The 15,033-nt window shown below is 45.6% G+C and overlaps 2 protein-coding genes across 2 annotated transcripts; one reads left to right on the forward strand and one right to left on the reverse strand.

Annotated features, from left to right (window-relative positions):
* The first annotated feature begins 5,018 nt into the window (after positions 1-5,018).
* On the forward strand, positions 5,019-5,681 carry LOC109767143 (uncharacterized). Its single transcript, XM_020325912.1, has one exon. It carries the CDS (start codon positions 5,019-5,021, stop codon positions 5,679-5,681), a length of 663 nt encoding a protein of 220 aa, XP_020181501.1.
* Positions 5,682-5,927: 246 nt separating this feature from the next.
* Positions 5,928-11,489, reverse strand: LOC109767137 (uncharacterized). Its single transcript, XM_020325907.4, has 8 exons — positions 10,595-11,489; positions 9,758-9,999; positions 8,911-8,929; positions 8,055-8,317; positions 7,429-7,538; positions 7,232-7,330; positions 6,443-6,875; positions 5,928-6,317 (listed from the first exon to the last, which is right to left on the reverse strand). The coding sequence occupies exons 1-8, from the start codon at positions 11,371-11,373 to the stop codon at positions 6,229-6,231; spliced, it is 2,034 nt and encodes a 677-aa protein (XP_020181496.1). The 5' UTR covers positions 11,374-11,489; the 3' UTR covers positions 5,928-6,228.
* Positions 11,490-15,033: the final 3,544 nt, after the last annotated feature.

The raw sequence follows: 15,033 nt of genomic DNA on the forward strand, positions 1-15,033 counted from the left end.
ACATCATCTATTTTATCTAGATATGTGTGATGTTACTATTTTATGTTACTCCCAATGTGGGTAGTCTAATCAATTAGCATTAATAAATACTAGTACAAGAGATGTACATATTGTTCCTTTTTCCATAAAGATATACACACGGAAACTGAAACAGAAATGAGCTAATATTTTTTTAGAAAATAACAGCAAAAATGTCAGGCTCTAGAAAGTCAGAATATACACTTATATCAAAGAAGAAGGGCTTCCAAGTCAACTCTAGACTGTTAGATTGCTTTGGATCGGATAGGTTAGATCATTCCGGTGAACCTACCTTCTGCCTGTCCAGACAAGCTCCATCCAGCGCCGGCCATGGTGAAGTAGGGGCCGGTTACGATGTGGACAGAGAGTGGACGGCGGCGGTGGTGGAGCTTCCCGTGAGCACCGCGCTAACCCTAGATCGGGTCGGGGTTTTCGGTGGGGAGCCTGGCAACGCTGTGAACCTCGTAAGTCGTGCCCCGGCCTCCACCTCTGTTTATATAGCGCGGGTCATAGGGGCCCACCAACCATGGTTTGGTTGGGCGCCCCCGATCAGGGCGCGGGTCAGGGGCCCGTTCGACCCGTTGGGTTTGAACGGGAGAGAGATCAACCTAACATAGACAAGTAAGCTCCCAGTGGATTCACAAAGAAAAAACAAATTCACCTTCGGAGCTGCTGGGCACAGTCCGTGTCAACGGAGGCGGCACCAACGGCGATGACGTTATCGCCGGCTTTCACCTCCTCAGCCTTTTCCAGCATTCCTCAAGCTCCTATTCTCAGCCGGCAACACTATGCCCTGGAACTCCTCACTCACGAGAAGCACGGCCAACAGGTCGCCCCACCTGGCACGGTCGAGCTGGACAAAGTACAACGTGTCCTCATCCGAATTGTTACCCTGTGGCATACTTGCCTTCACTGTCTCGTCCTCTTCGTCCTCAACATATGCTTTGTATGTGAGCCGAAGGAGGACATGCCGGATGACCGCTTCCCGAAGAAGCCCACCCTCCGTATAACATGACAATCTGTGAGTGATGGTAGAACTTTACCCGATTCCAAGCTGGTTCTCCTGGTAGGCCAGCCATAGTTGTTTCACTGTCGTTGTACTCTTGCTCTTTATGACTTGATCACAAAGAATCATCAACATGAAAGAGAGGCTGCAAGTGAAATGAAACGTCTAAACTTTCGCCAACATGAAAAACTGGAAGCCATATAAAAGTAGACCAAATTTATAGAGAAAAATTCTCAATATCCGTAATACCAAATCAATATAATTATATCCAAGAAATGTGTTTTCATGATTTATCTATCTGGTATTGTAGGTGTTTTTTGAAAAAAACAACTTGGTCATATTTTTTTAATGTTTGAGCCCAATATTTTTGGAAAGAAATGAGTAAGATTTAAGTTAGGAAAAAAATGATTCACTACTAGGTTAAAGGTAGATCTTTCTAACCAATCAATATATCTAAAATAAAAAATAGGTAAGTGGTTAAAAAAACCACAAAAGAATTTCTTCCATATCGAGGCAAGTTTGTGCTTTGATCTACCATCTCAGATGATATTTCTTATTCTAGCAAAATGATATTTGATGAAGTACTATTGGCAATCTAGACGACTTGGACATTATGTTGCAATAGGTGTTTTTTTCATGAGCGGTCCCAAAAACATTTTTGACGAGGTAGGATGGGGGAGACAATGATATGAATTGTCTTTAAAATAAAATCAGGAGATTTTCATATGTTTTCTCAAATTTTAAACGGATTTTATTGAATTTCTAGAAATTTAGTAGGTGCATGGCCTGCACATGGGTCCATGCCTGGTTTTCTTTCATTCTGCCCAGCATATGTATTTTATATTTGTGTCTGCATATAACTGTTTTTTAGGATACAATATTTTTTGTTGCAGTTGTGCTTTTCTACAAGTATTATTTTTTAGAAGCTTCTACAACTTAGTCGCACCGGCATCTTTTGAGGGTTTTTTTCGAGAATCAATTTTTTTTTGAGGGGGTAGGTAGTCGCACTGGCATGATACGCTACAATGTTGACACTGAAATTCCACCTTCCGGCCCAAATAAGGATTCTTTTGTTAAAGTGGTTGGGCCTCCACCTTCCAGTCCAGTTACAGATCCAGGCAGAAACCCATGCAGTTACAAATTCCACCTTCCGGCCCAAATAAGGATTTTTCTCTCTCTTTCTTGCCGGTAAAATATTCTTCAGGAAAAATATTTTCAAAATAAAACAAAATAAGAAAAATAATTTGGAGATGGGAGGTATCGATCCCCCTGCCTTTTATAAGCCATATAAATGCTCTACCATTTGAGCTACATCCCATTGATACCTATCACATTAATTAGAGCAATTAGTATTAACTAATTCTGGTTAATAAATATATATGTACGGAAACTAAATAGCCTCCAAAAAAGCTGTCTTTGGACTTTCAGATGATCACTCTATGGGTTGAAGCTTGAACCGGCAATGTTGAAGGAGACAAGCAGCATCACGCATCGTACCAGGGCCATATTTGAAGCACCGTAGGCAAATAAAAAGGGCTCCCAAAGCAGCTCCCCGGCAACATAGACACACCCCCACACATGAAACAAGCAAAGTTCACATGGTTTCAGAAGAATAAAAAGTGTTCACCGGCATGGGCCCCACATTGATAGAGGCGTAGCCGCGACGACGTTATTGTTGGCTTTCGGCTCCTCAGCACCTCTCAGTGTCGCTCTCCTTGTCTCGGTGGATGACATTATGCCGTGGAACTCCTCGCTCATGAGCAGCGTGACCAGGAGCTCCATTAAGGTCACCATCTCATTCTCGTTGAACTCATCCCGCCTAGCACCGTTGGGGGGGTGGGGGGGGGGGGGATCCAGATGGCATCGGGCACCCATAGCCAGTTGTCCTTTGTGCGTGAGTCAGCATATGGATTGACATGCCCTAATAGTTGTAGTGCTACGGTACAACCGTTCTGCCCTCGCGGTGTATGGTTGAAGCCTTGAACGTGCCGAAGGCGGTGGTTTCTCTCTGCTAGAAACCAAGGCGGCGGATGTGGATGACGAGGTTGCACGGTTGGCTTGACGACAAGCAGCATTGCAGTGGTGGTGGCTCCTCTTTGCTATGCGGGTAGCAAGGGGAGGGGTAGCGGGTGATCTTGGTGTCATCATGGCTTCGCCTGTGGCCGCTCCCTCATCTAGATTTGGACGCCTTGTGCTGACGGCGTCCCTTCCCTCGCTGTTTGGGTTAACAACCTTGGTTTCACGGGTGGCACTTGCCAGGATGTAAGCAAAAGATCCAAGCTTCGGTGCCAGCACCGTCGACGACAACCCATGTGGGTGTCGCTTCCCTCTTAAGGCATTGTTGTGGGTCCCCTCATGGTCTTGGGCTCTGGGGTGAAAAACTTACAGCCCTCTTGGGCTCAACAACGGTAGCGCTTGGCGTCATCACCCTTCTTGAGGGCGTCATCGTAGAGCCCCGGGTCCTTTTGCTTGCCGTTGTCCAGCGGTTTTAGGTTTGCCTTATTCCTGGCATATGTAGCTTCCTTGACTCTGGCATGGGGTGTCCCAATGATCTCCTATATTATAAACATGCCCTCGTGATATGTTCTTGGTCATTGCTATCTCATGGCAGGAGCGGTGCTCCACGTCTTGGAGCTAGAGGGCAGTCTCAACAGCGAGTTGACCCCCTCCGGAGATGGCTCTGTTTGCTTAGCACTATGGTGTCTAGTGATATCTCAAGGCGACGTGGTACTGGTCTTGTTCAGTAGTCTTGATGAGTGGCTCTTGTTAGTTGTGGTGTCTCATGTTTTCATGTCGCATTTGTGCCACTCACTTGGATGCCATTTTATTTCCTGAGGATATTCTCACCACTTTTTATGAGTTCGCGCTTTAGATAATTCTAGAGGAAAGCTTGTTTCAAATAGTGAAGTCTCGCCAGGTAAGAGGGTGTTACGGACACTGCCCAAGACCCTCTTGGCTAGTAAGATGGACCACGGGAGAATTGGCAATTCAGCCTGAAGGATTGACCCTCAGGACACCGGTGTAACTTAGTTTAATCTGAATTGAATCCAATCGCGGGCAAGGAAGGTAGTGGCCACTGACCAGGATTTTCATTTAAGAGTGTATATATTGGAGGAAAAAACTGAGTAATATTGATGTCACAATTTTTTGGTAGGGACGGATCCAAAAACATTTTTGACGGATCAACATGTTTTTAAAATGAAATCAGTAGAACTACATATGCCTTCTCAAATTTCTACTCCCTCCGTCCCAAAATATAAGAACGTTTTTGACACTACACTAATGTCAAAAATGTTCTTATATTATGGGACGGAGGGAGTAGATATTAAGTAGGTGTATGGCCCCCGCATGGGTCCACGCCTGGTTTTCTTGCATTTTTTGCACATGCATTCTTTATTTTCTTGCGTAAGTTATTTTTCTTATGCGTTTTAAACCGAAAACATTTTTACATAGGACTTGTTGCGATCATCTTTCCTAGTCTGTCACATTGAATGATTCGTCGCATATGCATGTACATTGTGTTTTTGTATATCTGTATTATTGGTTGTTGCGGGTTTTTTTTTTTGAGAAACTTTTTGTAGGGGTTTTTGAGAAACTTGTAGACATTAGCCAATGTTGTGGTGAGCAACCTAAAAACAAACAAAAAATGTTCGACACCAAATTCCACCTTAGGCCGAATTACATTATTTTTTCGAAAGTGTATCAGCCTCCACCTTCAGCCCAGCTAAAGAAGGCAGAAGCCCAAGCAGCGTTTCAATACGTACTGTTTTTACTCTCTTTTTTAAGGTATAAAAATAATATCCTTAATAAAAGCAAGATGTAAAAAGTAGACATTATTGGAGCTGGGAGGTATCGATCCCCCTGCCTCTTAAGATGCAACATAAGTGCTCTACCAGGTGTATTCTGCTGTGCTTGTGGCAGGGAGGAAACTGTATACCATCGGTTTTGGGCGTGCCCCCACTCCGAGCTATTCTCGAAGCATTTGTGCGAGAACATGGGGGAGCCTGTTGTCAGGCCACCGGCGATGGACGGTTCCTTGGCTGCTCTGGTGGCGTGGCTCAAGGTCTGGCTTGCGGAAGCGTGCGGGGCTGAACGGGAAACGATGATCCAGGCACTGTACGGTCTTTGGTGCGCGAGAAATGAGACTAGGGACGGGAGAATGATCCAAGATGCTCGGGAGTTGGCAGAAAAAGTTCACGGATATATCCAAGAATGGCGTCAAGTTCACTCCAAGGAGGCGACGATCAAGGAGCCAAGGCGACCGGAAAGGTGGGTTCCACCGGAGCCGGGATGGACCAAGGCTAACGGGGATGGAGCGACGTCCCGAACAGATGACAAGGGGGGAGGAGGAGTGGTCCTCAGGGATCACCATGGTGCCTTTAGGGGAGGAGCTGCGATATGCTTCCCAGGTGCCGGCCACCCCCAGTTCTCGAAGATTCTGGCAGTGAAAAGCGCAGTGCAAATGGCGATATCTATGGATGTGCAACGACTCCACGTCGAGTTGGATAGTCAGGAGGTGGTGGCCATGCTTCAAGGCGAAGGCAGGAACCTTTCGACGTTTGGCCCGGTTGTGGAGGAGATTAAGGAGATGCTGAGGATGCGGCAAGAGTTCAAAATCACGTGGGTCCGGTTGTGGAGGAGATTAAGGAGATGCTGAGGACGCGACAAGAGTTCAAAATCACGTGGGTTCGGCGCTTTGCAAATGGAGCGGCGCATGGTTTAGCTAGAGAGGGGGTGTGCAATGATAGCACAATTTATTTTGATTTTCCTCCAGACTGCATTATTCATATTGTAGCGGACGAGGTCCCAGCCTTTGTTTAAGTTAAATAAAGTTGCAAGTTCTCCTAAAAAAAACATAAGTGCTCTACCATTTGAACTACATCCCCATTGACATCTGTTACACTAATCCAACGAATTAACAACTAATTAATTCTAGTTAACAAATAATAACCAAGCATGCCCCAGTTCCCAATCACGAATTACGGATGGTCTCTTTCTTCCATACAGAAAAAAAGATATACATAAACCAAAAAAAAAAGTAACCTCCAAAAAAAAGTCATGCCATTTTCTGATTACTCTGCTATAACAAGGAATATACAATTGTCAAAGCGATGCAAAAATTTCTCCTCCGTGGAACGTGTGCGAAAATCGCAGAACGGTAGACGCATCTTCGGTGGATCAAGTGTGATCAGAAGATAACCATTCTATGGGTTAAAGTACCCCGAGCCACCAATGTTGGAGGAGACGAGCAGCATCACGCTGGTTACGGCTGCAAGCCATACCAGGGCCCTATCTGAGACACCAGAGGCAGACAAAGAAAAGCCTTCCAAATCAGCTCATGACCAACATAAACATACATGGACCCACATAGTAAACAAGAAGACTCATGGGTCCAAAAAACATTAAAAAAATGTTTACCTTCGGGGTTACTGGATACCGGGCCCGCGTCTATGGCGACACCGGCGGCTGTGATGTCGTCACCGGGTTTTGGCTCCTCGGCCTGCTCGGCGTCTCTCGAGCTTCTGGTTTCAGCTGATGACACGATGCCCTGGAACTCCTCGCTCACGAGCAGCGCGGCCAGCAGGTCCATGAAGGTCTCCCTCTCATTGCCGTTAACCTCGCCCCGCCTGGTGCCGTCGAGCTGGACAAAGTCTAGCGTGTCCTCGTCCGAAATGTAGCCTGTGGCATACTCGGTTTTGACCGTCTCGTCTTCTTCGTCCTCGACGTAGGCTTTGTATGTGAGGCGGAGGAGGACCTCGCCGGATGACCGCTTTCCGAAGAAGCCCCACCCTCCGTATAATGTCACGATCTTGTCGGTGGGTACTGTGTCTTTGAGTGAGCTTAGATCAACCTGAAAAGAATATTAACAGCAAAGTTCATCCCACTTTCAGTTATAAATTCATCTATCTTTTCATATTGAACTATCAAGCAAATAAGCAGGCAGACAATGCAACAAAATAGTACAGTAAACTGCAAGATTCTATGCTCCAACAAATATATCAGTTTTCTGAATGGAGAAGGTGAAACTTTCTATTGAAGTAGAATAGTACTCCCTCCGTTCCAAATTACTCGTCGTGGTTTTAGTTCAAATTTGAACTAAAACCACGACGAGTAATTTGGAACGGCGGGAGTAATTTGGAACGGAGGGAGTACACTAAAACCACGACGAGTAATTTGGAACGGCGGGAGTAGATGGTTAAACCCTACCTCTCCAGTACCAATAGTAATGTCGGTGAAACCAACCGTATCCTTCACTTGAATACACAACTTCTGTTTCCGGGGGTTCGCAACCAGCATATGAAAATCCTGTTTCATGTGAACTGGTTATAAGCAAGGCAGCATATATGAAAAAGATTTCAGTTAGATGCAAGTGATTTTGAAGCAGAACTGTGTCAGAACTTTACTTGATTCCAAATTGGTTCTCCTGGTAGGCCAGTCACAGTTGTTTGGCTGTTCTTCTTGCTCTTTATGACTTGATCACCGAGAATCATGGCAACGTATGGGTCTGTCTTCCCTGCAAGTGAATTGAAGTGTCTAAAAGCTTCATCAGCATGAAACAGAGGCCTGTGAGAAAAATGGACTATTCTGTATGCCTTTTTTTAGCTCATGTAAGTGCGGTCGAATTAATGGATTTAATTAAGTTTAATTGATGCCAACTTCTAAAAAACAGAGAGATTAAATAGAAGTAGCACTCGACTGCGAAACAATTTCCGTCCGTAACACTACTGCTTTAATATAGAGCAGAGCACAAAGTCTAAACCAGAAAAACCCAGGAACAGTATAGGCTGGGCCAGAGCTGACTGTTTCATCAGCCCTTAAGGAGGTGGGAGGCAGGGAGTCTTTTTTGAAGCCGGCTCAAGTGTTTGCCAAGGCGTATCATGCTCTAAGTGCGGAAATTTGTTAGAACACTTTCTTGCCTGACACAACAAGGTAGTACACCATTGGGTATACAGAAATGAATTCGATGTCAGCTCTAAACTAAATAAAACAGATGCTAAATCAGACACAAGTGAAAGCAGAGAGTCCTTACCGAACAAGACAAAGCTAAGCTTCCTAGCATCAACTAGTGTCACTGATAGCTCTCCGACAAAGTCCTTATTTCCATCTTGAACATCTTGAACTAAGTCACTTGCAACTCCTTGCATTATACCGCTTGCAACATTTTGAATTATGTCGCTTGCAACATCTCCTGCAACAGGTCCCATAGCTCTCCCCTTCTCAAAATCAAGGACAATCTTTTTGGGCCGGACAAAGAGACGTGGCAGATCTTCCGTCAGCAGTTTCGTGAGAAATCTAGTAGCAGAAATCACAAGTAACTTATTAGGTCACTAGATAAGGGTACGCGAACTTTCTATCAAAGCATAAAAAATGTTAATTTTTCTCCGATAAAGAGCTGAGCATGAAGGCATTAAATCTGGCATGACTATAGAATTGTCCTGAAACATGATACAAGTAATGTAATGGGACTTCAAGTCTTCAATTAAATGTGTTCACCACTGAATCCAAAATACCACCTATGTTCTGGAAATCTGAACCACAACTACTAACAGAATCCTTTATCTGTTGTTATTCATATTCAATTATTCATGAAGAGAATAAGTTACAGTAGGCAATTAAGTCAAGTGGTTCATAAAAAAAGTACAAGTTGGGATCAAAAGTGACATTGGTAGCTCAACTAATTTATAGCAACTGTTTTATACACGGATATCAGTATTTGATCTTCTAGAACCACACAGTAAACAAGAAAACAACGGAGTACATCACCTTAGCAGAACAAAAAAACAGTAACTACAAAATGAATAAATGCATCAACAGGTATTTCCACATGTATCAACACCAGTATGTAACTATGATTCAGCATAGATATTTTAGATGATAGGGCTTACATTGACAGAACAGGAATTGCTGTTGGAGACGAGCACCATGTACATGCAGAGATTTTTTCGAACATTGTTAGCAAAGAATCAAAGTAATTGCTGACCATGTCATCGAAGAGATACAGAGAAGTATATGAGCTCACAATCACCCAACAGAGTATGAACAAGACTACAAGAGCTTATGAATAGGAAACAGAACACATAAGTGGCAGTAGTCCGTCTTATTTTGGGACGGAGGGAGTATAACATATTGACAGTGTTCTGAATGCAGAAAACCACTAAATTAATACATAGAAAATGTACAGTCCTAAGAGACTACTTATCCTCTCATTTTCTTTCAACCATCTCAATGCCAGCAGGAATGAATACTAGACCTATGCACAGAAGAGAGGGGGGCTAATACAGCTTCCATTTTCTTAAAGCGCAGAAGAGAGGTATATGTACGAAATATCTTCAGTTCAGTTGAACTGCCCCACACCACAATCTTAAGAAGCAACTGAATAATCCTAAATTATGATATTCTACCACGTATGTACATTCAATAAGTTAAATTGGTTAATATGTTCCAACCATATTCTGTCTTTCGATAGCCCATGCTAATCGACCTCAAAATCACTAAATTAGGTATAAGTTGCAAGTGGGAACAGTAAGGTTGTATAAGCAATTACTTCCTCTGTCTGGGTTTATTAGCCCCCCTCGGATTTTGGCTAAAGTTTGACCATATATGACTAGCAAAATATAAGTTATATGTCACAATAATTATAGTGTTGGATTCGTATTTGAAAGAAGTTTTCAATGATCAAAATTGACTCAAAATATGAGGGCACTAATAAACCAGGACAGAGGAAGTACATACCCATAAGATTGAACAACCGGAACAGTGACAGCTCAAACTTTATCTTTGGAAGCGACACGAATGCCCAAGACACGGCTCCCACCCATGGTTCTGTCGGAATAAGCCTCAACTTAACCCACAACTCCCCGTCAATATCAAAATCTCGAACCCAGACCGGCACGACGATTGGTACGGCACTGAACTTCAAGGAGAGGGCCAATGCCATGCGTGCATCGCCAGCATAACGGATGCCGATTTGGTACCTGAAATACACAATGAGTAAACCAATTCTAACTTATTTTTGTCTGCCAATGGGTAACACTAAGATAAACACAATTCTCGCAGCAATGACTAACAGAAACACCCACATCGTAGTAATATGAATCAAGTACATGAGGTAGTCTGCTTCCACATCTGTAAAGCTATCACACAGTTGCTTATTGATCTTAACTGACACTCCCTCTGTCCCGAATTACTTGTCTTAGATTTTTCTAGATACGGATGTATGTAGACACGTTTTAGTGTTAGATACATCCGTAGCTAGACAAAATTTAAGACAAGTAATTTGAGACGGAGGTAACATATTGCACAAAGATTAATTATCCTCGGACTAATATACACCCTGTTTCCCTAAAGAAAAACTAAAACTATGATCATTACACAGATTTCCCCATTCTGCTCCAAATGGCACTGTCAATTACACTGGAAGTCTGAAACTGAATGGATAGTTCTAGCACCAATGTGTGCATACCTACCTACCATTGGTCTCGTGATAGTAAAATTTCCATCGAAATCAAGTGCAGGCGACTGAATTATGCTTAAGAACTCGCCGATACCAACAAGAGGCAGGAGACTCACTGCAGGTCGTTGGCTCGGCGCGACGTCCGGCGCTCGACGTTCCGGACGGAGAGCGGCTCCTCGCCGAGGTGGAACTGCCTGATCTCGACGCGGTTGACATAGTCGGGCTTCTGGAGGTTGTCGATGACGGGCTGGAGCAGGCCGACGATCCAGCCCTCGATGCCGGGGCGGTACACCTTCCAGAGCTTTCCCAGCACCATGTTGACCCACTCCACCGACTCCTTGCGCTGCAGGTCCTTCTCCTCCAGGAAGAGCGAGAAGCCGGAGGTGGGCACCTGCGGCCACGACCCGTTCACCCTCACCTCGCGCTCGGCGCGCCGGCGCCGGCGGAGGGTGAGCAGCTTGTCGAAGGCCGCGCCCACGAAGAAGAAGAGCGCGAAGAGGCCCAGCACGGACCGCGGGAGGGAGGGGAGAGGCGGCGGGGCCGGCAGCGGGTGGATGACGCCCAGCTGGGTCCGCAGCTTGGACACCAGCGGGTCCTCGCCCGGCCCGGCCGCGCGGTAGCCCCCCGCCGCGAAGGCCGGGGAGGGGCGCGCGGGGGAGGTAGAGGTTGGGGTGGAGGTGGGTGGTGGGGTCTGCTCGGGGGCGGGGAGGTTGCTGGCGGAGAGCGGGGCTGCCGCGAGCCGGGGCGGAAAGGCGCCGGCTTTGGGGACGGGGAGGCATCGTCGGCGACGGCGGTGGGGGAGAGGGGATAGGGAGGGGAGGAAGGAGGTGGAGGCGGGGCTAGAGAGGGAGAAGGGAGGAGGAGGCGGCGGGGTGCCGGCGGAGGGGGTCAGCATCGGGGTCCACCGACATCCGGCGAGCGAGGCGTGGGGCTCGCCGGAGGAGATATGGGAGGGGACGGAGAGGTTCGGAGCTAGTGGTGGATGCTGCTGCGGAGAGAAGCGGTGGACAGGCCCCACTCCGCTCAGCTGACCACTGAAGCAGCAAATTTTTTTTTTACTGATAAAATTATTATCATCATCTCTTCTTGGAACAAGATTGCAAGTTCTTTGGTAGATGCAAAATCTGCATTTCTGATACTACCTACTGCATTTGAGCAAAATGTTAATAAGAATTTTCATTTCCTGCGAAAAAGAAAGAATTTTGACGTATAGCACCCAGATGGCATGGCAGATAAAGAAAAACAATTCTGCCAAAGTAGAGGGATTTACATTTTTTTCATGGTAATACGTGTCTCATTCATATAAAAATATCAAAGTACAAATTAAGTAAGGACAAACATGACAAAACTGAAAAGATGGAAAAATATCTTTGAGCTTGACACCAACGCCCGTCACCTGCCTTCGGCACCACCACAGCAGCAACCGAAGAAAAGATTGACGGATCACCTCCTCACACGAGCTCGACGCGGCTCCATTGCTGATATGCAGCTTTGCGGATCTCCAAGGTGGATCACCAGAAGTGAAGCCATGCCATTGAACGAATCAGACCGGGGCAACACCCCGGACACGCCGTCGAACTCCAGATCTGGCACCCCACCACGACTGAGACATCGATGGAGGAAACCACACCTGCCATCCATCAACCACGAACCCATCACATGTTCCATCTTCTAGATGTCATCGATGCAGACCATAATCCGCATCCGCTCCTGAACTACCTCCCAAGCTCTGCACCGACGTTGGAGCAGATGCCGTTGCAACGGCGGATCCCGAGGACACATGTCCACCACGAGGATGCCGCCGCCGCCACACCATCCTTACTTGAACAGACTGGTTTTCAAAACCATCCCCAACCATAGGACCGGTCGCCTTGTCGGAGAAGGATCTGAAGAATCTTTATTCAGCGCCGTCATCGCCGCGGTCGAAGCCAAGACGATGAACAGCCTAAAACGAAGCTACTTTAGCCTAAAACTATCCACACACGTGGATCCGGCGACCCCCCTCACGACCGACGACCGAAGTCGCCGACGGAGGAGAGCCGCCGGAGGAACGCGGTGGAAGAAACTCGCTGGCGGCGGCTAGGGTTTTCTAGTTGCGTCCCGAGAGGAAAAAGACTCGCTGTGAGATATAAGTAGAGGGATTTACCGGGACAATAGATTGGACTAGTTAGGGTTGAGATGCGTAATATATACTCCTCGCTGAAATACAAGGTGTATAAATTTGTTTGAAAATTTGGAGTATTTTGGGAAAATCAATAGGAGAACCTATTCTTTTAAGGATAAAACTACAACTTCTTGTAAAGACATAATGTACTTTGATGCATATTGATATTTCATAAAAAAGAGATGTATGTATGCATATAAAAAGAGATGATATGTTAGTAGTTGGTATCTACTGGGTAAGCAGGAGCAGAGCTGCTTAGCAACTCTAGGTTCTTGGCTTGTTTCTCCATCACAATTCATTTTTCAGGGCCCACATACTGATTAACAGTGTTTACAGGCATACAAAATTCATCCGGAGGCCGAATGAGCCATACATGACGGCCTCTAGAAGATAAACTAAAAAGTGGGATAGACTATAAGCTTCCAAATTTTTGTTCTTCGTTTATGATGGGATTCCAATCCGTCGCTGCGTACTTTAGCTTGAATATCAAAGATGATATGCCTATCCAAGCTCTTGCACGACCCCTGGCCCCTGCATGCTTTGAACGGCCTTAAGACAATCTGAAGCGGCCATTTTGTTCCAGAGAGAAAGATCGGCTGCTAGAGGGCTTCTCTGTGTGCCAATGGCAGAGTTTTTGTCTGCCCCCTCAAATTGGTAAACGTAGTTTTGGTAACGGCTAGTTGTTATCTTGACGGTTAGATCCAAATCAGTGGGCTTGATCATGAGGCTCTGATTGCTCCAGTTTATTATGTGTACGATAGATGGGGGTGTGATTAGGGAAGATAATGTTTTCTCTTTTAACAGTAGAGATAGTAGTAGAGATCGAGAGAGCGTGCGTGTTTCTCTATGGATGAAGATTTACGTTTTCAAACCAAACCGTCCGTGCAATCGATCATCGATCAGCTCCTAACCTAGCGGCGAACCAATTTGTAGTTGGATGATTAGGAGGACAATGGTATCCTAGCCCACCAAAGTTTAAGTCATAGACTTACATTGAAGTTTGATTTTTTTTTAATTTATTTCAGGCCTTCCGGCAATATACGTTCAATGGTTGAAGACGTTCCTGTCAACTACGAAGGCATATGTGACGATTTTATTAATCTTAAAATGATGTACCGGCTTAGTCTCTTGAAGATGGTCATAGGGATAAAACATGCGTGTATATGTTCATAAGGATAAGTATATGTGTATATGTATGAGCATCTACGTCTATACTTGTATTTTAATTGACAAATAGCCTAGCACGTACAATATACGGCCGTGCATCGAATCTAACGCAAGGAAAAAAGAAAGGGGAAAAAGACAAGACAAGGAAAAAACGTATCTTAAGATCGCTCGTGCCTGCTTCCATTAAGAAGAAGACGATGCCCGAGTTCGACCCTGCTTCAGAAAGAAAACTATATCTCTCATACGTCTGATCGTTTCTTTTCGCCAGACTAGTTCTGTTCCATCGATTACGTTTTCAATCACACGGCGAAGAATCTCTCCATCTCTCTCCAATCCATGCACGCAGTAATTATGGATGGGGCTGCCCTCATTAATCACGCACAGGCTGAATGTTCACAATTCATTTGCATGCTCCAGCATTATCATCACACCCGGCGACCTCTTTGACTGCATGCTCGGTGATCCCTCCGACCCCTTCTCCAGCCCCTGCATCTTGCAATTCATTCCATGAACTGCCTCCATGGGAGTTGGCTGTGGCGTCTCGCATCCCCTGGCTTGCCCTTCTCAGCAGCAGGGCCGGTCCTGAGATTTTGAGGACCCGGGGCGAAACATAAATTCGAGGCCCCTTAATATAAATACTAAAATAATAACCATAGCGATAGGATGTGGTCTCGTCGAATCCCAGGGTTTGCGGGGATATCTTGCATGATTTATGGGAAGCAATTTTTAGCTAATGGCAAAGGAGTACTAGTATCAGTCTTCCACGCTGATCCTCACGTTCAAGCTAGGAAGCAATCAATTAGGAAGGATTGGAATTAGGAAGCAAAGGGATTGTTTCCTAATTAACAGGCACGGGACGATGGTAGGGGGCATGTTCAGCGGAAGCAGTTATAGGAGCAATCAGTTAATTAACGACCCAAACCAACAAACCATGTGTGGGCCATACTAGTAGATTGGACGGCTATGATGCTTCTAATCCTACGGCGTTCCACTAGTCTGATGGGAGGCAGAGGATCAGTAGTCTGATCCCTAGCGCTGCGCGAAACAAAAGCAAAAAACACCACCTTGTGTTGGCAGGGATTAAACACACGCGAGTTGGTTTCCCTGTCCGATCCGGCACCGGCTAGCAGCAGTTACCGATCCAATAGGTTTACGTAGTAGGCTCGTTTGCTAATATAAATTCCTATGCACCCCGTGTCCGTGTGTGTAATCTACTAGTCCTAG

This window comes from Aegilops tauschii, chromosome 6 (genome assembly GCF_002575655.3).
Source record: "Aegilops tauschii subsp. strangulata cultivar AL8/78 chromosome 6, Aet v6.0, whole genome shotgun sequence".
NCBI classification, from domain to species: Eukaryota; Viridiplantae; Streptophyta; class Magnoliopsida; order Poales; family Poaceae; genus Aegilops; species Aegilops tauschii.

Excerpts from the sequence above, each read along its gene's own strand:
- LOC109767137 (XM_020325907.4), bottom strand. The coding sequence starts at position 11,373 with ATGCTGACCCCCTCCGCCGGCACCCCGCCGCCTCCTCCTCCCTTCTCC. Across the intron at positions 7,539-8,054 it reads GCTTAGCTTTGTCTTGTTCG|GGAAGACAGACCCATACGTT; the intron begins GTAAGGACTCTC and ends ATTCACTTGCAG. Across the intron at positions 7,331-7,428 it reads GAGAACCAATTTGGAATCAA|GATTTTCATATGCTGGTTGC; the intron begins GTAAAGTTCTGA and ends CACATGAAACAG.
- LOC109767143 (XM_020325912.1), top strand. The coding sequence starts at position 5,019 with ATGGGGGAGCCTGTTGTCAGGCCACCGGCGATGGACGGTTCCTTGGCT.